Source organism: Anabrus simplex, chromosome 1, assembly GCF_040414725.1.
Source record: "Anabrus simplex isolate iqAnaSimp1 chromosome 1, ASM4041472v1, whole genome shotgun sequence".
In the NCBI taxonomy this organism is placed as follows: Eukaryota; Metazoa; Arthropoda; class Insecta; order Orthoptera; family Tettigoniidae; genus Anabrus; species Anabrus simplex.
Genome location: NC_090265.1, coordinates 1,075,615,632 through 1,075,640,297, shown reverse-complemented (window position 1 = coordinate 1,075,640,297; position 24,666 = coordinate 1,075,615,632). Strand labels below are relative to the sequence as shown.

Below are 24,666 nucleotides of genomic sequence, written 5' to 3'. Positions count from 1 at the left end.
TTATTTCTATACCATATTTCACATATAATGAATCCCATCTCCTTACTCTAGTTAACTTTAATATGTCAGATCATAACAGTCCTTCCTACTTTCCTATGTGTCGATCCTCGGAGGAAGCTGCCGTCCTGTGTTTGTATCCCGGGAGGAGTACACGACACGAACTTCACTGTCAGCAGCCCTGAAGGTGGTTTTTCCGTGTTTCCAGTTTTCACGCCAGCTAAATAAATGCAGGGGTTGTACCCTAACAAAGGCCACGGCTGCTTCCTTCCCAATCCTAGCCCTTTCCTAACCCATCGTCGCCATAAGATCTATGTGCATTGGTGCGACATAAAGCAAACAAACAAATAGTTGTAACTGTTCGTGATAATCATCCTAAGTTCCTACGTGGAACGACAATTGATAAGCTGCCTCTTATTTTTATGTATTTTTTCTCTCTTTCAGATTTGCTGGTCAGACCCTATCTTCAAAATCTGTAGTTCTTATCATTATCAAACTACTTGAAGGTGATCAAGTTAATGTATCTGTCAGTTGTGAAAAAATGGTTGTAGGTTCTATGCTTCTAAATGAGGTAAAAAGTTCGTTGAGGAAGTAATTATTAATTTATCCTTAAATACAGATCAGATATTATTTACCAGTAGCATTAGCATTATTAGTTCTTTTTTAAAAACATAAAATTGAAGACTATTTTTGTATGGAAGACAATGGTATAGTAGAAAATGTGCATAAATACATTCCAGTGGGACTGAGTAGGTAATAGTAGTATACCAGGGAATGTGTGAATGTGGTTATTGTTGTGATCGAAACATATGGAGTAACTGACGAGGCATTAGTAACTTACCTCTTTTGTTGTAGAATACCATACCAATACAATGCAGTTGCACATCCTAATTAGTGTATTATCTCATTATTTTGACCATCTAAATAAGCACTTTTAAAAATTGTAGAATATGAGGTGTACTTAAGTTCATAGAGCAGCTGTATTTCTACTTCTGTCATGTGATATCTATTCTACAGGTGTCTGTATGAATCTCTCAATGAAAATGTTATTCCTAATGGCTGTTACGATATGTGAATAAAGTTTTTATATGCTGACTGTGTTTTATTGGTTTCTTCTTATTGATAGCCCCATTTTTACTGTTGTGTGTTTTTTAATGTGTGATTATATTCCAGGGGACTTACATTGTCAGACATGTTTGTGAAAGTGGTAGGTAAACAGGTCAAGGAAAGAGAAAGGTAAACAACAGTGGACCAAGCAACTTGGCTGTGTGGTTGGGGTCGCATAGTTCTGAGCTTACATTCAGGAGATGGTGGCTTTGAATCCCACCGTCGGCAGCCCTGAAGGTGGTTTTCCATGGTTTCCCATTTTCACACCAGGCAAATGCTGGGACTGCACCATAATTAAGGCCACAGCCGCTTCCTTCCCCATCCTAGCCCGTTCCCATCCTTGCATTGCTAAAAGCCTTCTTTGAGTTAGTGTGACATTAAACCACTAGCAAAGCAAAGCAAAGCAAAGCAAAGCAAAGCAAAGCAAAGCAAAGTCACCTCCGTACAGGCCATGAAGCCCCTTGGAGGAGTGGAAGGTAAACGCTTCCACCATTGTTAACCTCGGCACATGATGGGGTAGAGTGGTTAGCTCTATGTCCGGTCGCCTTTGCCCCCAGGAATTAACCTGGTACTTATTTTTGGTGTAGGCTGAGTGAACCTCAGGACCATATGCACCTCCGGAAGTGGAAATCTCATTTCTTAAATTTTACGACTTCCTGACGGGGATTCGAACTCACGTCCTTCCAGGCAAACCGAGCACGCCTTTATCGTCTCGGCCAGGCAGCCCCTAAACCACTAGCAAAACAAAATAAAAAAGATAGACAACAATGGAAAGAACTCGGAAAAAGACTATGCAAAGGAAAGCAGCACGATTTGTACTGGGTAATCTCCAGCAGACGAGTAGTTTTACAGAAATTTTCCAAATTTTGGGCTGGGAAAACTTGGGAGTAACTGCTCACATGGTATGTTCTGACCTGTCAGAGGAGAGATGGTGTGGAGTGACATTGATAGACAAGTAAGCTTGAGTGGAGCTTTTAAAGGTAGGAACGATCATAGTGTGAACTTAAAGTTGGAATTCAAGAGGACACATTGGGATAAATGTTAATTTATAGATAGAGGTATTAGGAACTGGAATAATTTACCAAGGGAAATCTTCAATAAATTTCCAAGTTCTTTGAAATCATTAAGAAAGGACTTGGTAAATAATTGATAGGGAATCTGCCACCTGGGTGACAGCTCTAAATGCAGGTCAAGGATGGATTGATTGATTTTTATTTTATTTTTTTACAGTTGGCTTTAAATCGCACTGACACAGATAGGTCTTTTGGTGATGATGAGATAGGAAAGGCCTAGGAGTGGGAAGGAAGCGCCCATGGCCCCAGCATTTGCCTGATGTGCAATGGGAAACCACGGAAAACCATCTTTAGGGCTGCCAGCTGTGGGGTTCGAACCCACTATCTCTCAAATGCAAGCTCACAGCTGCACGCTCCTAATTGCATGGCCAACTCGATTGATTGATTGATTGATTGATTGATTGATTGATTGATTGATTGATTGATTGATTGATTGATTGATTGACAAACAAATATAGAAATAAATGAGTTTCTGACTGGAATATTGAATAGTGTTAATAACGAATAGGGCCCAGATTCTTATGTAATTACATATTCCATTCCTTTACTTGTAGACAACAAAAAATGTTGACCAATTGTGGTCCTGGTAAGATTTCCATTAAAATTGGTATTTCTAACCCTTTTTCTGTGAAGTGCAGTAGATCTGAGTGGCTCACCTCCATACAACCAAACTAATTAAAGACCTCAGGGAAAAATAGTGATAACCCTCAAATTTTAAATTTTTCAGTTTTTTGTAGTAAACAGTTCTATCCAACATGAAGTTTATACCAGTCAAGTCAGGAAGCAAGGGACACTGTAGCACAATGGGCACACAAAGTAGAAAATTTGTCATTTATATCATTATACTGAAAATTTATAAATATAACTGCTCTTTATCCGTCCTTTATGCGACTGTGGGTTATAACTTTTTTCACTTGTTGATGTACCAGTGCTATGTAGGTAATTAGTTTACCTGTTATTTTCTTTAAAATAATTGGGTATATGCATCATGTGAAATTTTAAAAAAATGGGACCTAGTGTTTACAGTGCACTACGTCTTCTGGTATGGGCTAGAGCAATCTTGTTACTTTCATTAATCTGTCTCAGCTTTATCCTTGGCTTTGACAAAATGAAAGTGACTGAGGTATGAGTGATGCTAGTAATGCCATTCCTTCTGCAGCCAGTCCCTGCTATGAATGGTGTGAAAATATTGCTCATAGGGTAGGTTGTTGCATGCATTTCAGTGGGCTTGGCAGACTGATATGTAATAGCAACTTCTGGCTCGGTGAGGAAAGCAACGGGAAACTACCTCACTCCTCATTTCCCTAGTACGCCTCTTCAGTGATGCCTAGGCCATCTATGACAGCTGATGGCGGAGCTGTTGAGGATCCAACCAGCCTTCGGGCTGAGGACTAAACATACATACACATGGAAATCTCTTTAACATGCCGAGGTGGGTAGCTTAGGCGGTAGAGCGCTAGCTTTCTGACCGCAAGTTAGTGGGTTCGATCTAGGCTCTGTGCGGTGGTATTTGAAGGTGCTCAGATACGTCAGCTTCATGTCGGTACATTTACCGACATGTTAAAAAACTCCTGCGTGACAAAATTTCAGCATCTCGGAATACCCAAAAACCGTGAAAGTAGTTAGTGATACATAAAAGCAAAACATTATATAAAATTATTTTTCTTTAACTTAGTTCTTCTTTTTTCTGTTTTACGTTGCACTGACACAGATTAAGGTACAGCCCCAGCATTTGCCTGGTGTGAAAATGGGAAACCATGGAAAACCATCTTCAGGGCTGCCGACAGTGGGGTTCGAACCCACTATCTCTCGGATGCAAGCTTACAGCTGTGCGCCCCTAAGCGCACGGCCAACTCGCCCAGTAGTTTATTTTATTAAACATAAGTCTATATTTAGCATTTTACTACTTTCCTAGGGTGGTAAGGAAAGCACTTCAGCGGGTACCACCAGTACATTCTGAATTTTATGGTATTTTGAAGTACAGTGTTACAAACATTACAGAAATGTTCATTGATGAGGATGAGAGATAAGTCCAGTTGAGAGTGAGAAAGACTACTTGACTAACATTAATCAAAGAATTTTATTATTAAAACTATGTTACTAACTTGTTTCTTTCTGTACCTATTTTCATATTTTCATGGAGATGTTTTCTTGTATTGTCAACTGTTCACTACTTTATCCACATTGCATGTAAATAATTATAACCCTCAAATTGATAGGCACATTCAGTGTTTATACTCTCCCTATAATACTGGCTATTTATGCATTTTTCTCCAGGATGTTATAAAGAAAGACTACATGTATCACTGTCGTGAGTAATATGTTTCAAAGATCAAGAATGTTAGCAGTAAATATTTTGTAAAAATTAATTTTGTTATATCTCACAATGTTCAAAATGAGGCTTATCACTATTTTCAGTGTTGCCAGCGGATTTTCCATTAAATTTGGCGGAATTAGAAGACTGCCGGCGGAGAAATATATCATTTAGCGAACAGCGGATTTTTGGCGGAATTCTAGATTTATTATAGCGGAATTTAGTGTTTTATCCATTTTACGGTTTTTTTTTTTTTTTTAATTTGTACTCCAATCTGTCTCCGAGCTATTCCGTATTTCTTGTCAGGAGCTAGCAGTCACATGAGGAAAACATGTTATTTGGATTTGATGTTATGAGATCATGGTATCATAAATTTGTAATGCGTGGGGAAAGGTTACTTATCTCTTAGCTGACGAATGACGACAGATAATGAAACTGTGAGAGAGTAGCATTTATATTTATGCTATGAAGGAAGACCGTTTAATGAACTGGCCTGTTCTCTGTGTGGCCGTTGAGGTAGGGGATTCACCTAGTTTGCACGCGACAGTAAAGCGCCTACAAGTTTTAGCTCGATGGCTCGCAGGTAGGGGGTTAATCCCAGTGAAACTCGGAGATCAGGTGAGTGCAGACATTTACTTTATTATTATTATTATTATTATTATTATTATTATTATTATTATTATTATTATTATTGCTCATTTTACTGTTCATTAATTGAGATCAGATTTCTTGGCAGAATTTTAGCGGATTTTTAGTAGTATTTAACGGATCCTGAAAATATAAGTTGGCAACACTGACTATTTTCCCCCGAGGTCTTCAATTCTACCATATAATAGGTCAAGAGTTTCACCTGGTTTTCTTGACACGGCATAAGCCCAAAAGCCTATATCATGTCTAAAACTATAGGGTGTTCCAGGAATTTACAACTTGACCAACGTTTAAGTAGTGCATGGTGCACAAACCATAAACACTTGTTTGTTCCTTTCTAATAAAGGTCGTGTATCTTCTAACTAAAATGGAACAGTTAGTTTCACAAAGTGAGTTTTTTAAAGATATGTGCTGGGCAATGGCAATTGCAAGAATTCCGTGGAACAGATTTCAGGTGCCAGAATATCATTCATTTCTGGAAAGTATTGTAATAGTCCAATTCCAGACAACTCTACACTTTGAAAGAGTTATTTGGATGAGCGTTGTCAGGATATACCGGCATCTATTCGAAGTGATAATCAGAACTCCTATATGTGGATCGCAGAGGATGAAATGACAGACGCCTTGGGATGCTACAGTGCCAACCATTATTGTTTCGAAACTGGATCCAGAAACCCCTCTTAAGTCACACCTATCTGTTCGAGAAACATGGAACAAACAAATCATGCAAAGATTGCACAATTTGTTAACGACGGTTTGGAAGTTTTGTGGCCTGAAGGCATACAAGCAGATAAAGTACTTATCCAGATGTTGCGACCTATATGTTAAAAGCCTCTAATACACTGCAAGATTTTTACCCTAACATTGCTCATTTCACAGGTTGAGCACACGCATTACATGATGTCGCTGAAAAAATGAGAAGTAATTTTATGAAAAATGATATAATAGCATCAACAATAAAACAACTTGTGAAAGGCCCAATGAAAGTTCAATATTATAAAGGACGTCTACCACATATTGTCTTGCCACCTGAGCCTATCTTAATGTGATGTGATGGGTACTTGGATTCAAGCTGTTAGTTTCTACAATGAACATTTTGAAGCTATTAAGTCAATTGTAGACTCATTTCTCCCAGAGTCGGCAGAATCAGTACACGATTCTCAGAGAGTGAACAGAGTGTAGTCGGCGATATTGCATATTTTCAGAGCACTTTTACTTGGACTGCAGAGAGCATTACAGAACTAAAGACCACTGGCCTTCCATTTCACTACAAGAATCCATGACAATTGTGGAGAATGCAAAATTGAAACCTAGAAATACCATGACAGGACAAATCGTCAGAACAAACTCCATGAAATCTTGAAACGAAATTTAGGTTAGGTTATTCAAGTTCTCTATCTGTTTGTGCAAGAAGAACCTCTGGAAGATATTTTACCCAGCTAGTTCTATCTTCTAAAATATGTACTGGTGACTTGCTGCAATGTTGACCAGTTCTTCTCAACCTATAAGATTATTTTATTGGATCAACGTCAAAACATCACAATGGAAAACATGGTAACATACTTGGTGACACACTCCACATCACGATAAATATGCTACTCTACTAACTGTGTTACTTGGTATTAATTCTATATTAATTTTAATTAGTAATGTTTATTTGTTTCATTTACAGGGCATGAGGGCAACAGGAAATAAGCTACAATAATACATTGTATAATATAGTCTGCATTTTACAGTTTTCAGCATTCTTTTAAGATACCGTACTTACAGTATTTTGATTATTTAGTACTGTCAAAATTAGAAAACAGTAGAATATACAGTATATCTAAAGCAAAAACCAATGACCTTGTCATAAAATATGGAGGTATTTAAAACAATTTTACTGTAACTTAGTGCATTAATACTATTAATACTATGAATAGTACATATTTAACTACATATACTTATGTCACTGATATTTACTACATTTTATGTACATATTTCACACTTCGATGTTACATAAAAATCTGGGCCCTAGTAATGAATGTAACAATGGGATTGGGTCGCCAATTAAATGCTCATGAGCCATCCCTGGACACTCCATGTACATGAAGCCTTTGCCCAACAAGGGAGATTTCAGCTATTACTTGCTCGCTCACTCACTCATTCACTCTCTATTCCAGGATCTTTCTATAAGTTTAGACATTTTCCATGTACATAACACCAACTCCAAAAGTAGCGTATTATACTTTATGTTGAATTAATGTTTTACGCAGTACATTGACTGTTATAGTTGTAATATCATCCCCTAACAGGTAAAATATCATAAGTGCCAAAATTACTCAAAATTAGACATGGAGCTAATGATAGACTTCATGTCAGCAGGAATATCCTTGTTAAGTATCTTGAGCACCAACAAAGTTCATTCCCGCATTTTTACTAGTCATACTCGTACTGTGGTCAAGGATGTTACCCTTATTTAATTATTGTGTCGCTTACTTACTGACCAGGTGAGTTGGCCATGTGGTTAGGGGCGCACAGCTGTGAGCTTGCATCCGGAAGATAGTGGGTTCGAACCCCTCTGTCAGCAGCCCTGAAGATGGTTTTCCGTGGTTTCTCATTTTCACACCAGGCAAATGCTGGGGCTGTACCTTAATTAAGGCCACGGCTGTTTCCTTCCCACTCCTAGCCCATTCCTGCCCCATCATTGCCATAAAACCTATCTGTGTCGGTGCGACGTAAAGCAGCTTGCAAAAAAACTTACTTGCTGATGGCGCTACAGCAGTAGCGTAGCCAGGATTTCAGTTTGGGAGGGGGCCCATTACAGTAGGTCTTCATCCAGAATTTTATTTTGGTGGATGTCCAAACTTCCAGAGTGTTTAGGTGGTATGGAATACTTTATAAGGAAATGAGTGTCCTTGGTTCCTAGTAAGAGTGGTGGATTCGTGCGAATGGCAGAAACTAATAATAATATACATGCTTAGTAAAAGTACATTTACAAGCAAAGTATCCTGTAGTACTGAACAGGTGGAAAACCCTACCCTTATTTTTTTAATTGTAAATTTTGATTCAATAGGACCAAAAATGAAATTCTGACATTAAAAAAGTACATTTGTTAAAACTCCTGGGGTGTCTGGACTCTTTGGACACTCCCCCTCCCCACCTCTGGATACGCCCTTGTCTTCATCTATTATTCCTTTCTCAACATAACTATAGCATTTCATATACTCCGAATACAACTGAATAGATATTTTGTTAGTTGGTAAATAAAAATATTCACAATGTATGCTAGGTAGGGTTTACCTCATCCTATTACTTTACCTCGCAAGCCTGGGATACAGAATATAGTATTATAAAGTTAGTTTTGTGACGCTAATATACGTATGTGCAGTTTTTATGTTTTATCCTCTTATTAATTACTTAGGCATGATCAATGGCTAACAGTGTCGATATTGCAGCTTCAGGGTACTCATTTACCAGGTATATAATTTCAATTTTAATTTCAAGTGTAAGGGGTATTTTGTGAAACCAAGATGTCCCGAAGAAATGTAAGAAAGTATTATATTCAACCTATTATGTACCCATACTAACTTATGCAGCCGGATCGTGGACTACAACAAAACGAGAGGAGAGTAAAATACAGGCAGCGGAGATGAAATTCCTAAGAGGTATCAAGGGCAAGACCAGACAGGATGGAATTAGAAATGAAGCGATAAGGAAAAGGACAGGAATCTTGAAACTTCAAGACAGGATAGAAACTACAAAGCTAAAGTGGTATAGGCATATGATGAGAATGGGAGAAGAGAGTGTGCCAAAAAACGTTTTTCAGAGAAGTTAACAGGAAAGAGACCCCGAGGAAGACCCCGAAAGAGATGGACAGATTCAGTGTGGGAGTGCATAGAGAAGAGGGGAGGAAAACCAGAAGATGTACTTAAAAAAGGAGAAGAGTGGTGGACAGACAAATTTCAAGTTTATGATTATCCGCCCCGTCCCGCCTGATGACTTTCTCACTTGAGCACTGCGTCTATCCATCTTTTTGTCTTAAAATTACATCTAACACAACAGAAGGGGAGCACAGGTAGTGAGGGGGCACTGAACCATTTTACTATCACAGTCAAGCTATTGCCTACTCCCAAAACTGTATGCCTTTGCTACCGAAAATAAGTTTCACAGGTTACAAAAATATGATTGTATATTGGTTTTTAACATCGTTCTTGACTGCTACAAGAAATATTTATACGCATACCCTTACACCCAGTATATCAGTACATGATTTAAGAACAAGCAGTTTGCCTCTAAGAAAAGAGGTAGTCTTCGAGCACTATGTCCATAATGTTTTACAACCTCGCCAATATCCACATTGATATCTCTATGTACTGCCATGAGTGCAAGAGGCGTCAGCCTTTCCTCGCTGGTTTTACTTCTCAAATATATCTTTAGCCTCTTCAGGGTGGAGAAGCTTCTCTCCACAAATGCTTTAGTTATTGAAGTAACAGCCAGGATTGTAAGAAGAGTAGCAATGTTTGGAAAGGAGGTCTTGCCGATTTCTTTTAGAACTTCAATCACAGTCTTTGATTGATTTTCTGGTGAGATTCTGCATTTCAACTTCCACAAACGCCACTCCGCCTCCAGAATGTCTTTGTTTGCATTTTCAAGATCACTTTCTTAAAATTAAATTGCCTTCACTATGTCACCAAAGTCTTTCTTAACCATATATTTTGGCAATAGACATTGCAAACCGAGTAAAGTTTCTTTGTTGTTTGAAAACTTCCTTTTAATGGTAGCGGATATCTCATCTAATACTGAATAAATATTGCATGTCTGTAGTAGTCCTCAGGTGAGCTGGCTTCCACATTGCTTCGAAATTTCTGTGTTTCTACTCTTCTTGGAATTGATGGAGAAACACTAACGTGCGATGAGATCTCCTCCAATTTTTTATACAAAGTAGAATACTCTTCCTCTGCCTGTTTTCGTATTTCCATGAAGAGTTTCTCAACTTCTTCAACTTTAGATATGGCTAAAAAGAGATCTAAATACTCCGTTTAAAGGAACTTAGACAACCTGCAAGTTACTGAAAGAAATTTGCTCATTGTTAGAAGAGTTGTGATGAATGAAAAGCAGCATAATCTAGAGTGAAGACCTGTTGCTTTGGTTTTTGAAGACTGGTCATGACCTGTCTCTTATTTTCTCCAAGGCTCGAACAATGCATAGGAATGACTCGGAAAACACAGAGACAGTGTCATGTCATTCCACCCATCTAGTGTCACAATACCTGCTAATCACAGAGTTAGCTTTCCCATCAGATTCAAGCTCTTTCCTTAGAATGTATGTCCGTTTCAGTGAAACCCGGAAAAAAGCTGTAGTTTCTGACATAGTGCAAAAACAGTTATGAATTATATCAGTGCGTGCAGCGTAACTGAGGCACAAGTTCAGAACATGGCAAAAACAGTGTGTGTAAGAAGCTTTGGGGTATTCTTCACGAATAAGAGTCTGTACTCCATTGAATGTCCCACTCATCGCTGCAGTCCCATCATATCCTTGACCACGCAAGCGCAAGTTTTCCAACACTAAGCCATAAGTTCTTGTTTGATGATAGGTGCTAATCCAACCCCAGTCACATCATATACAGGAACAAATGTCAAAAAAATCTTCTCTAATATCTTTAACATCAATGTCAAAATATCTGATACACAAAGAAAGCTGCTCCACCTGGCTAACTTCAGCAGTTTCATCTGCAAGTACAGTGAAGAACTTTGCTCTATTCACTCCTTCAACTATATAGCTTTTAATTTTCTCTCCAATAAAACTGATAAGTTCATTTTGTACTGTTGGATTAGTATACATTGTATGTGCTCCCCCTGTGTTGATGTGGTCAGAAAGGAGTAAGTCCCCTCCTTTTGCACAATAGTGAAGCAACGCTCGAAAATTTCCATCGTTGTTCACGAGTTCTTCATGTGTTCGAACACACGACAGTATACCTTTAACACAGATCCAAGATCTTTCTTAAAGTGCCAAGTGTTCATGTCATTGTGTACATAATTTGTCATTATGTTTTAGGACGACCTATTGATAAGTATTTAGGCTATTGCCATTGTGTGTATAATTTTACATGATTTTTTGTCAATCTATGGAGATGTATGTAGGCAGTCCCCATGATGATTGTTATCAGATTCCCATTGATTTAATTATCTACAAGAACTGATGTTGACTCCAAGGGAGTCAAAACTGGTTTCCACTTAATAAATTTCATATATTTTACATTGTGTTGAGTGGTGGGGCATCCCTCAAACTCTATTACATTAGTTATACAACAACACAGAAACGAAAATCATAACCTATGATGAAGAAAGATCTGTCAGCAAAGGATTGTGGCCGCCATGATCGGCACACCTATCCACTTGTGACTTTTATCTGTGGAGCAGTCTGATTGAAAAAGTGTGTGAAAATAATCCAAAGATACTAGAAGACTTGAAGGAAAATATTAGTAATGAAATTTTGAGAATTGATGCTGCAGAGCTGTGCAAAGTGTATGATAACATGTTAAGGCATGCACGACAGTGCACTGAAGCACAAGGTCATCACTGTCGGCACCTACTGTAAAAGACAAGATCATTTTAGTAAGTAAAAACTTCTGCATTAGCTTATTTCTTTTACTTGTTGCTTATATCTGCTTGTGGCAAGTCCGTTGTGCACCATCCCATATTGCAAAATGAAATAATATGAAAATAAAGGCTGACTGAACTTCTGTCAACATTTTATTTAATCAGAGGAGGACTAAACTTATTTTGCATTGTGGAGTAATGCAAGGGTTCCTATTGTTACCTGTCTAATTAAATATTGCTACTGACCACATATTTAGACAACTGAATGAAAACAATGTATCTAATGAATATGCTAAGGGTGATAGGTTAACTCCTCTGACAACTCCAGACTTTGCTGATGATACTGCAATAATTGGAAGAAACAATCAATCAGCTCTCAAAATTACTAACTTAGCAATTGGGAGATTTCAGAAATTAGGGTTGAAAATAGACACAACAGAAAATCAATAGCTATTGCCATTAATAAGAGTGGTAACTTATGTATATCAAACAGAACAACTATAAGGAGCATTTCCGGATCCAAATTCCAGAGAGTTAACTTCGCTGATGCTATTATCTATCACCTTACTGCAAGAGAAACTAAATGCCCTGGCAATTTCTCCTTGGCTATATCATGATCATTTAATATCATAAATTCATTCATGTCCCACATTAATACATCATTTCCTTTCCAGCCCAATGGAAAAAATTCCCCAACGATTTTCAGATGATGACGACAAAATGATTAAGAGATTTTATCACTTCCAGCCAACACACTGGATGCAATGATCTATTCTTCCAAAGAAGTTAAAGGTCTGGGTCTTTTTTGACAAGGTGGAAAGCAGCTTACAACAGATCAATAGCTGTAAAGCTCTACAAAGCTGGCAATAAGAACAACGCAGCAATGAGAAGTTGAAACTACACATTGCGCATCAGTGCTTACCATCGAATGTCTTACTGAAACTGCTGCTAAATTGCAGATATGTGATGGCCTGTTGGATACCATGAGAATCAGGAGATCTCTTACAGACCAGGAATATAAAAAATTGCACCTATTAAACCAGAAAGGCAAAGGCATGTGTACAGGAAAAATTTACTCCAGCCAACCAGGGGATAAGAAAGCAGGACAGATTCACAAACACTGAATGGAAAGATGCTCTTAAAATTACTGCGTATTTAGCCCCTGTCCACGCCATACGAGGCAGATCCAAGCACAGTAATCACTGCAGAGGATATGGTGAGATTGAAACTTTGAAAACTTTGACACACGTCGTATGATCCTGCCCATTCGGCAAATGCCTATGAAACATCAGACATTATCATATCCGGTCTTCCTTGGCCGATATGCTACGTGAAAAGGGGCATCTAGTACATGAAGAGGTTCATGGCCTCACAGCTGATGGTGAAACAAGACAAATCAACATGATCACCTTCAAACCTTCGCCAAAATGTTTTCATTTCTCGATCCGATGATCAGATTTGAATCACATACGCAACAGCCTACTGAAAATGACAAAGAAAAAATGAGGATATATTCATCAACAATTACCTGAACAAGTACAACCTTGAGGACATTGAGGTCATAGGGCTCATGCTGGGTGCAAAACGGCACCATTCCTAAATAACTGGTCACTTTGGTGTAGTGATGGGCAGTCTGAGATGAGGTCTCGAGATTTCTCGGGATTTCTCGAGACCAGCGCAGGCACTATTTCTCGCGAGAAATTTCGAGATATCTCGAGAGTGTTGTCCCCGCATTGTGCGGCGAGCAGCGTGCCGTAGGCCTACAGGTAGTCGGAGCTGAATGTTATTTGTGCTGAGTATGCGAATAGCCAACCATGGGCCTTCTCAATTTCGTAAATACATGTCAACAAGCGACTAGGGCGTTCACTTCTACCGAGGTCTATTTTGACGCAGAATAACATAATTATAAAGGATACGCATTCTGGCATTGTATGCACTGGTAGGTACACGAATGAGTGGTTTAAGTACAGAACCTAACGGCTACTGTAGGTGCACGTACCTGGATACTAGAGGCGTGCGTTATTCGAACTCGAGACGAGGCAAGATGCGCTTGTTGCATATGCAACCTCCATTACGCATGAGTGGAATGTATAATCTAAAATGCTCCAATTCTTTCGACAGGTTGGTGTACATAGTTATCAGACCCCGCATTCAATAACATATGACCACTGCTTGTGTTTACCGATATTTTGGTGACGAAGGAAATAATTCCTTATAATGTTAGAGTATTCGCGTCATAATTAGGTACCTCGATATATGACGGTGCCATGTGAAATTGTGTCTAGCTGTACGCGACAACTTGAAGACGATGTCCGAAGCGCAACATAAGTCGTGGATGTCGGTTTTTAAGAGATGTTACATAGCACAGCCCACTGTGTTGCTTATTCAAAAGAAGTAAAATACATCGGCGGAAATACTTCTGGGATGATCCATCACTCACAAACGCATAGGCCTATCAGTGGAGAGGAATCGTCACAGAACACCTCCGGCCCGGTCTGAATCACAAGAAGCTACCCTGCCGAAAACGACTGTAAGGCATCCAGGTAGGTTTACATCCTAATAACAATTAACAAATTATATAGGTTATTCAGCTAAGAAGTCCACCTGACATAACTCGTGAACAGTTTAAGATACTGGTATTCTGTATTCACTTTCGTTAATGGTATTAAGGAGCTCATAGTTCAACATGCAGTGCTTTCCTGGGCTTTGACAAAACTTATCGTAACACACGTTTCCATATGAGAACTGCTGATGATAACTATCAAGCTTACACTCTTAGTTACTGGGACGTCGCACAGCTCACAGCACACGAGAATCGGTCTCGAGAGCATTTCCCCATCACCCCTGCTGAAAGAATTGGAGCAAAGTCGGGCATTTTAGATTACACGTTCCGCTCGTGTAATGGGGGTTGCATATGTAGCAAAGCACATCTCCCCCGTCTCAGGTTCGAATAATGCACGCCTCTAGTATCCAAGTAGGTGTACATCCTATCTACAGCTATTCACAAATTATGCATTGTTATTCAGCTAAAATGTCCACTCCAAATAAGTCGTGAACAGTTTAAGGTACTGACATTCTGTTTTCACCTTCGTTAATGGTATTAAAGGGGTTCATAGTTGAACATGCAGTACTTTTCCTGGCTTTTGACAAAATGTATTGGCGCACACGTTTTCATATGAGAACGTTATTTCACGCAATAACTGCCAATGATATACTATCAAGTTTACAGTCTTAGTTACTGGTACGTCGCACAGCTTGCACTACAGGACGATCGGTCTCGAGATTCTCGCGAGAATCTCAAGATCTATGATGTCGGTCTCGAGCGAAAGCGTTAACCATCACTACTCTTTGGTGTGCCGCATGAGACCATTGTGAGCTTGGGCATACATACATTGAAACCCTCAATATCGATCTAGAGATATCACTTTTACGTATCACCCTCCTAACTAAATCATTGAAATCTTTCATATGTTACCTGCTTCTTCTATAGTCTCTAATGATTGCTTTCTTTACATTATAATTAGATTTACTGTGTACCTTTTTATTCTAAATTTGTATTGTATGATACTCTTTGTCAATCTGACAACCTCAGACATTTCAAAAGAATAAATAATAATGCTTCTGGTTAGACCATTTTTTAACACATGTAAAATAAGCTTCAGTTAAGTAAATTTCCTGGAGATGCATCAAAATCTCTTCTTAACCTATGACAAAGATATGGAATGCAATATGCACTGAATTGTTACATAATAACCACACCCGGGCGACTGGAGTGGGACGTTGATGATGATGATGATGACGATAATGTTACATAATCTTGCTTAATGAAACATCATAAGCTCTCTGTGGGAGCAAATTGGTTGACAAGGAATCCTTGTTAGATGTGAGAGACCTTTACTCTTCTCCACATGCACTACTACTACTACCTGAACCTAGAGGTACATATACACATATAAATAACGATGTATATTAACAGAAAAAATTCTGGATGAATGATACAAAGATTCCACTTTCTTAGCCTTATGCTGGTAGATTTACTGGAACATGAAGGGATTTCTATGAGACAAAACTTCCACAAACTTTGGCATCTCCAAACCACAAAATTAGTTAGAGAGGCATAAAACAAATGGTACTAGTAGTACTAGAAGTAGTATTTAAATTATTGATTAGGTCTTCCCCTAACTCACCACATGACACACTCCTTCCTCTACTCTTAAGTACCACAGGATCTCCATGCATCATCACACATGCCCAAAGAACTGAATAAGGTATTTCAAGGAGGACAACAATTCAAAACTAAAGACAAAGGAACTGTAGCAAAAAGTGTAGCAATGTGGATTGGCTCACATGGATTAGCATTTTCCATTCTTCAAATTAGCTACACTACTAGTAAATAAGAGTTGGAGACTGTGACAGATACTACCTTAACCTAGAGGTTACAGAGTGTGCATTTCATTATTAGGAATTTTTGACAATATATTTTCATTGCTGGGGTTGGTTTCTTCAGGATGTGCTGCCCTGTATTGTTGGTAGTAGAAGTTCTTCCTGATGTTCTTACTAAGTATGTTTCCTCTTTCTATTTGTCTCCTTTAGTATCGAGTACCATATCAGTTTTCGTTGACCCTCTTCACCTGCTCCTTCAATTTCCCAAAATCTATTCTGGAGTTCAGGTTGCTGGGTGAGGTACTTCTTCAGCACTGTTAAAAAATAAAAATGCATATTAACAGAAAAATTTCTGGATGATTGATACAAAGGTTCCACTTTCTTAGAATGGAGATTGATAAACAAGATACTAGTCTGGAAGAAATTCAAAGTAGATAAAATGTGACCAGAAGAAAAAGTTTTTTCTTTCAACTACTTGAGCAAATAAACATTTTAGAAATTGAAATTGTCAGGATGTACACTCGACAACTGGGTATAATGAAAGTCTACCATCTATTTTCTTAAATCTCACTAAAATTTTGAACTACTTACAAGATGTAAGACCAACCAATGGAACAAATATAAGTCAAACCTATACCTAACATCTCTTGACCCACAACACAAAATTATATTTAGCATAAAAAAGTAATTGTATTTTTTCCTACTTGTTTTACGTCGCACCAACTCTGACATGTCATTACGATCTTATGGTGACGATGGGATACGACAGGGCTAGGATTGAGAAGGAAGCAACCATAACCTTAAATAAGATATAGCCCTAGCATTTGCCTGGTGTGAAAATAAGAAACCATGGAAAACCACAGTCTTCCGAATGCCTACACCCTCAAACTGCAAAGCCAACATGCTCTGTAGGAAATAAATTGCAAAGAGGTATGTATGTGTGTGTGTTGGGTATTCAGCCCGAAAGCTGGTTTGATCCTCATAGCTCTGCCAACATCTGTAATGATAGCCTAGGCATCACTAAAGAGGCATACTAGGAAAATGGGGAGTGAGCCAGAAGTTGCTATTACATATCAGCCTGCCAATCCCACAGAAATGCATGCACTAACCGACCCCATGAGCAATATTTTCACACCATTCATTACAGGGTTTGGCTGGATAAGGAATGGTATTAGCAGCATCGCTCATACCTCAGTCACTTTCATATTGTCAAAGCCAAGGATGAGACTGAGATAGATCAATGAAAGTAAAAAAATAATTATAGCCCATACCAGAAGACATAGCACACTGTAAACACTACAGCTCGCCAACAAAGGCACTACAAAGAGGTAAGCCAATAATAAAGAAAGAATATCAGCTAATTCAAAAAATTACACCACTCATCATCATCATCATTTCCCAACTCCAGTTTCCCGGTTGTGGTGTACAAGCGCTCGCCATCTCCTTCTGTCTTCATACATCTTCTGATCCAGTACATCCTCCCATTTGTATCCTCTCTCCTCCACATCTGATCTTACGGTCTCCAATGTTTTCTTGGACTTCCCTGTGGTCTTCTTCCTAAGAGATTAAGGTCAAAATATTTTCTGGCAGGTCTTTCCCTGTTCATTCTCATTATGTGCCCATACCACTGAAGTCTGCATTTCTTTGACACTAGTAATAGGAACCTCAATACCAGCTACTTTCCTATTCACTTCATTTCTGATCTTGTCTTTTCTGGTAGTTTGGTTCATGGTTCTAATGAATCTCATTTCAGTTGCTTGGATTCTACTGAAGTCTTTAATTAGTAGGGTACATGTCTCTAAACCGTACGTGAGGATTGGTACGAAGTAAGTGTGGTACATGATTGTTTTCGCTTTCTGTGGTATTTTGCAGTCCCAGAGAAGATTTCTGACTTGACTGTAGAAGTTCGATGCTTTCTGTGTCCTGCTGAGTATTTCCTGCCTAACAGTGTTGTCTTTTGAGATTGTGCTTCCGAGGTACTTGAAGTGGGAAGCTGATTCGATTTTTGCTCCTTCAAGAAATATATTTGAGCTTGTTCCTTCCCTGTTGATGGTTATTTCCACTGTCTTTGTTTTGCCTCATCTTCAGTCCAAAATTTCTGAATGTGTTGTTCCATTCATTAAGTTTCTTCTGAACTTCAGCTTCTGTCTCTTCCCATAAAAGCACATCATCAGTAAATACCAGGGCGTTTGGTTCACTGTCCATTTTCTTGATAGATTTGATGACCTTGTCCATTACTATTACGAACAGGAGTGGTGACAGAGCACTTCCTTGTTGGACACCTCTCTTTGTTTACAAGAGATTATTTTCATTTTGACCGTATTGAAATTCAATTATTAAATGTTAAACAATTAATTCATTGAAACCACCTTTTCAATACTAGTTAAGTCTTTATGACTATAACAATGTCATTACATTAAGTTTGAGTATGGTACATGTTTTGCCTGGCATTGCAGGCATCATCAGCCATGAATTCTATCTCCAAGTCAGAGCTCTGAGTGGATGCTATATTAGGATTAATCATAGTAAATATTATTTACATAACAATTGCAATGGAGTGATCAAGCCATCCATGTTTTAAAGTACTAATGTGACGTCCAAATCTTGTTCACATTTAATGGAGATAATATTAACTGTCAATTGTTTAACATTTAATAACCTCTCTTTGTTTCAAACCATTCTGATATAGCATCTTGACTTTGTCAATTAAGTACTTTGGCACCTTTAGGTCTTCCAGACATTCCCATATCTTGTTTGGAGGAACACTATCCTATGCTTTTTCAATGTCCACAAATGCAATCACAAGATTTCTTCCGTATTCCAAGTACTTTTCTGTCAGCATCACCACTATTCCACTTTAATCTAATTACGCTGATCTGAGTGACCTATCCCATTTCTGTATACTTTTGTTTTGCTAGTTGTTGAATGCCTCGCTGATAGATTTTTGGAATCAATAAAGTAATTTTGGTTTATAATATCAATCTATATATATAAAATAAGAGTTTTGTCTGTACATTGCTCAGAATTTTAAAAAATTGTATTTCTGTATCGGTCGTGTCCACAGTAACAAGGAAATGAATTTTTTCAATTTCCGTAATTTCTGTCTGTCTGTCTTTATGTATGTACGCGAATCACGAGAAAACAGCTGAAGAGAATTTAATGAAAATCGGTATGTAAAGTCAGGAGATAAGTCACTACAATCTAGGCCATAAATAATTGTATTCATGCTGAGTGAAATGGTAGTTTAGGGGAAGGCCTAAAATTTAATTCTCAAATATTTATGTTACTAGTGGTCCTGTCGATAAAGTTATATAGTATTAAATTTCTAATCATTTACGTCTTATACATTTTTACTGTACCGGCTATGCTAACAGAGATATTCATGAATTTGGATTTTTGTTGCCAAGTCCATATCAGCACCGAGTCACGAGAAAATGGGTAAACAGATATTAATGAAAATCGTTATGTAATGTCGGGGAATAAGGAATTACAGTCTACGCTATACATAATTTTATAAGATGCCCTAATATCACAGAGTCAGACAAAAACTAAATGTGAAGGCCTACAATATAGAAAGCTCATAAAATTCATCAACAATAACGTTACATTGAACATTGTGTGTTGTGATGTGCTTTGTGTCTTCTGCTGCCCCTCATCTTTGATAGACTGGATTACTGCTGCATACCGAGCATAACAGCCTGCCTGAATATTAGCGGGAAGTAGCTGGGGAGTTAGATACCTTTCTAACAGCCTGCCTGAATATTAGCGGGAAGTAGCTGGGGAGTTATATCTCTCTCTTCTCTAGCATGCCATTCCTTTCCTCTGGTTTATAAATTGTCCGATACTACCGGTACGTAACACACTGGTTCATCGTAGCATTCCAGCTATTCAATCCCTACTCTAAGGCACCGATTAGAATGAGCAGTGTGCATGTTTAATGGAATAATGACAGGGGAGTGTTCACGGCTGTCTGCAGCCTGGTCAGTGTAGCTCTGGAACTTTGGACTGTTACATCGGCAGCGTAGTATTGTTCGTTAAAAGTGAGAAAATGTGCAGTTTTTAATTTGATCAAGTATTTTATATGATAACATTGCTTTTAATCACTACATTCCTAATGAAGTCATTGTAATGATCTATGTTGACATCAGTTGGGAAAACCACAGTCTTTCTGAGAATTCCATAGCGAAGCAAAGGTACATCAGCTAGTTATATAATATTTATGTGATATGCACCCAACGATTTTTGTCATTTAACATATTAATTTCAATATCTTATGCAGGTAATGTTACTTGCGTTAAACACATGAAGGAAATCAATCCAAGCTGCAGTATTGTGACAGTTTATTCTATGATTATAGCCACAGAACCTCCAGAACCATACAACTTGACTTCTTTTCTTTTTTAATCCCATGTACATTGGGTGCAATTTCAACTGCTACCAACTTGGTGAATAAGCAATGACTATATCAATTGGCTATTAGGCCCTCTGAACCTTGAAAGATATTACATCATATTGGTACAGGAAACAAGACATTCTCAGAATCACAATCAGGTGGTTCCTACACAAAGAAGCTCACAGGGCAGCCAAACAAAACCATCTTAAGCACCTAATATGAATTGAGAGTCATCACTCATTATTTTCATTATTTTAAAGGCCAGACTGTGCTGAAATTCTGCAATCTAAAATCTTGGAGCTTGAAAAGAGATACAGCAAGTATGATATGAAAATTAACATTTCAAAGAGTAGAGTATGAAAGAAACCTGGAACAGATAGATCATTTCAAGTATTTAACATGTTATCCCATTAGAATACTAAGCGAAATTGAATCACGGTGCAGCAAAGCTAGCTGAATAAGCTCTCAATCCCAATGAATAGAAGAAAGATGTGAGCTCTCAGACGAAACTACGAGTATCTTTATGTTGGTCATTTGCAATCGACTTTGCTGTACGAGACTGACAGCTAGACTCGGGACATCTTTTTCATAAGTCAAAAGAGTAACAGGCATAAAAGTAGCAAGAATGATTACTGGTACAAACAGGAGAGAACAATGTCAATACAGTAATCTGAGCGACGAGACAAAGGAATGAATTCGATGGATGAAGCTGTACACTGACTTTGGTGTTGGGGTCATATGAGGCAAATGGAGGAGGATGGGTTATCTAGGAGAATAATGCATTTAGCAACCAAGGCAATGATAGTTCAAATCAGGTTTTAGTGATTTAAAGATAAGAAGTGTGGAAGTGAACAAGGTCTCAGAGCTAGTTGCAAGCAGAGGGTTGTGGAGGCACTTGGTTAATTCACAGAGGCTTGCAGGCCGAATGCTGAAAGGCACAACAGTCCATAATGAAGATGTATGTACATGTGTACTGTGTACATACTGTAGAGCAGAAAATTAAATTATATCTAACTAGCTGTTGCCCACGGCTTCGCCCACGAGGATTTCGTAATTTGATAAAAATTACTTGTTTCTCGGTACTGCACTAAGACATTATTTGTAAATCCCTAAAGTATAAAAACTCACCGAAAAATTGCATTTCATTTACCCCCTCTTTGTAAATCGCGTTTGTGACATTGCCTTTTGGGGCTAAGATGATCAGGCTACTGGCAGACCTAAATCTGGAACACGGGAAATGGAACTCTATTTGTAAGAAATAGTCCTCTTTTATGTTGAAAAAAAAAAAAAAATTTCTTTATTTCTAAAGGAGATTCCAAATACCAAATTTCACGTCTGTGACATCTTAGTTTTTGAGATATATCCTCATAAAGAGAATTCAACTCCTTCTTCACTAATTTTCGAACTCCAGCTTAAGTTGATTTTCCAAGAACAAAAAGAACCCGTTTCCCTTTTTCTTTTTCTTTTTTTTTTTTGCTAGGGGTTTTACGTCGCACCGACACAGATAGGTCTTATGGCGATGATGGGATAGGAAAGGCCTAGGATTTGGAAGGAAGCGGCCGTGGCCTTAATTAAGGTACAGCCCCAGCATTTGCCTGGTATGAAAATGGGAAACCACGGAAAACCATCTTCAGGGCTGCTGACAGTGGGATTCGGACCTACAATTTCCCGGATGCAAGCTCAAAGCCACGCACCTCTACGTGCATGGCCAACTCACCCAATTCTTTATTATTTTTACATTTTTTTTTTTAAGGAGAATACAAATACCAATGTTCACGTCTGTAACATGTTACGTTTATGAGATACAATGTAGATATACTCATTTTTAAAACTGCCCCACTCCTTGGCTGTGTGGTCAGCATTGAAGTCTTAGGTTCACAGGGTTCAGGCTTCGATTCCGGGCTAGGTCGGGGTTTTTAATCGCGTGTGATTAATTCTTCTGGCTCGGAGACAGGTTGTTTGTGTTTGTCCCCACATTCTCCTCTTCATATTCACTCGACACACCACATTACCAACCACAACAGGAACACGCGATAGTAATTACATCCCTACACATACGGCTGCTGTCAGGAAGGGCATCCAGCTGTAAAACAGGGTCAAATCCACATGTATGCACAGTTCGCACCCCCAACCCTACAAGTGTGGGTAAAGTGGTAGAAGAAGAAAATACTCATTTTAAAAATACACCCGCTTTTTTATTCTTTTCACCCCCTTATGGATTTTCTAAAAAGTGTGTTCATTTTTAAAGGAGATTCCAAGTACCAATTTTAACGTCTGTAACATCTTCATTTTCTGAGATATAATGTATCCTCATATTAATAATTCAACTCCTTCCTCAATTCTTTTCACACGCACACACACACACACACACACACACACACACACACACACCCACATACACACCCAAGTGGATTTTCTGAAAACGAATATTTGTGTTATTTTTAAAGGGGATTCTAAATACAAATTTTCATGTCTGTAACATGTTAGGTTTTTGTGATATATTGTAGATAATTTCGCTGCTGTAGAATCCTGGAGCTGACGTTGCCATGGTTACGGCAGTTCATTTCTTTATCTGATTCCTAAAGCAGCCGTAGTGTGATGCCAGTATCTCCATAGGGCTTACCGAGTTTTGTTCTTTGCATCAAGGGGCTTAAAATGAGCTCTGTCTCTTCCTTGTACGACAAATTTAATATTTAGCCTATATTAGCCTGTTATTTTTATATCTCCCCCCCTCGAATTGTTTTGAAAATAAAATACATCCCATGTTACTCACTGGCAATGTAACTTTCTATAGGTGAAGTATTTTTTTAAATCGGTTCAGTAGTTTTTGAGTCTTTCTGTTACAAACAAATATACAAATTTTTCCTCTTTATGATATTAGTATTAGAAAATGGGCGTATAAAGTTAGAGTTAAATTGATTACAGTTGATATTTAATATCCTTTCCTCTCATTTCACATTTCGAATATCTATGTGCTTAAAGAATAGTATTATACATATTTTACTAGAGCTTGTTAGCATCAAATCATCAGTTTCTGTTTTAAACAAATGAGTCAAAATGACTCACCTGATTTCAATCCTGAAATGGTAGGTGTTGCATCAATATTAAAAAAACTTCATATCATTTTTAAATGCTCTATGTGACGTCCCTTAGCAACCTCAACTTCACCAAGTTACAATGTCAATACGCAATGGTTGTAACAACATGATTTTTTTAGTTTCTAAAAAGTTGTGATGGTTTGAAGGCATATTAACCACTTTGAAGTTAAAGGCAATGATGGCAAGTATACAGCATTTCTGAAACAATGCTAGAGGAAAAGGTCACATGGATGACCTAGCTGAGAAATTACAAAGCAGTGTAAGTCATCAATCAATCCACTGGTTAAAGTAACAATTTGCTGAAATAATGGTAAGCAACAGCATGCCACTAGAGTGGAGCTCCATCATCATCATCATCATCACTTCCCCTTATCCTGCTCCAATCAGGCTGGGGCTTTTATAGTACTTCTCTCCCTCTCTCCTTCCACATTCTTCTTCTGTAATTCTGTTCCATTCCAGATCCCTTCTTCTTATAATGGTTTTGATTTAGTCTGTCCATCTTGCTCTGGGTGTCCCTCTTGCTCTCTTTCTTTCAAACTTATCTTCCATCATCTATTTTGGTATCCTTTCCTCCTCCATTCTCTGTACATATCCAAACAATCTTAGTCTGTTCTTCTCTATTCTGTCAGTCAACTTTTCCAATTTCCTTTCTGACATCTTCATTTCTCACTCTGTCTTTGTTTTCACTCTGGCTTAAATTTTACTCTCTTCTCGTTTTGTCACGCCCAGATCTCTCCTGCATATGTTAATATGGGTGTATAGTACATCTTGTACATCACTTCCTTACACTTCCTGGTTGCCTCCTTCTTCCAAAATACATTCCATACATTCTGGTAGAATGCATTTGCCTGTTGCACCATTTGCTAATCTCTATACCCAGCCTTGCATTTTGCATTAGTTTGCTTCCTAGGTAATTGAAGCTGTCTGCAATTTCACAGTTCTGACCTCCAATATTCATGATTTCTCTCCCTACTCTGTCACCTCTTGTTATCGCCATAGTCTTGCTCTTCTCTGGACTGAATTTTTACCGTATTTCACTATTTTCTCATTCAGTATATCCAGTAGTTCTTGT

General features: G+C 38.2%; 2 protein-coding genes across 5 annotated transcripts in view; one reads left to right on the top strand and one right to left on the bottom strand.

The window, feature by feature from the left end:
* The window catches only part of rb (adaptor related protein complex 3 subunit ruby), a 196,266-nt gene extending 195,174 nt beyond the window's left edge, over window positions 1-1,092 (top strand). For all 4 annotated transcript variants that reach the window (XM_067137184.2, XM_067137185.2, XM_067137186.2 and 1 more), the window contains one exon: window positions 442-1,092. In XM_067137184.2, coding sequence (XP_066993285.2) covers window positions 442-592 — 151 coding nt within the window. In that variant the 3' untranslated portion in view covers window positions 593-1,092. The remainder of the gene's footprint in view (window positions 1-441) is intronic.
* Window positions 1,093-15,775: 14,683 nt separating this feature from the next.
* Window positions 15,776-24,666, bottom strand: part of LOC136858001 (protein FAM169B) — a 44,098-nt gene continuing 35,207 nt past the window's right edge. The window contains exon 6 of the mRNA XM_067137183.2: window positions 15,776-16,417. Within this exon, the coding sequence (XP_066993284.1) occupies window positions 16,278-16,417 (140 nt within the window). The 3' untranslated portion in view covers window positions 15,776-16,277. The remainder of the gene's footprint in view (window positions 16,418-24,666) is intronic.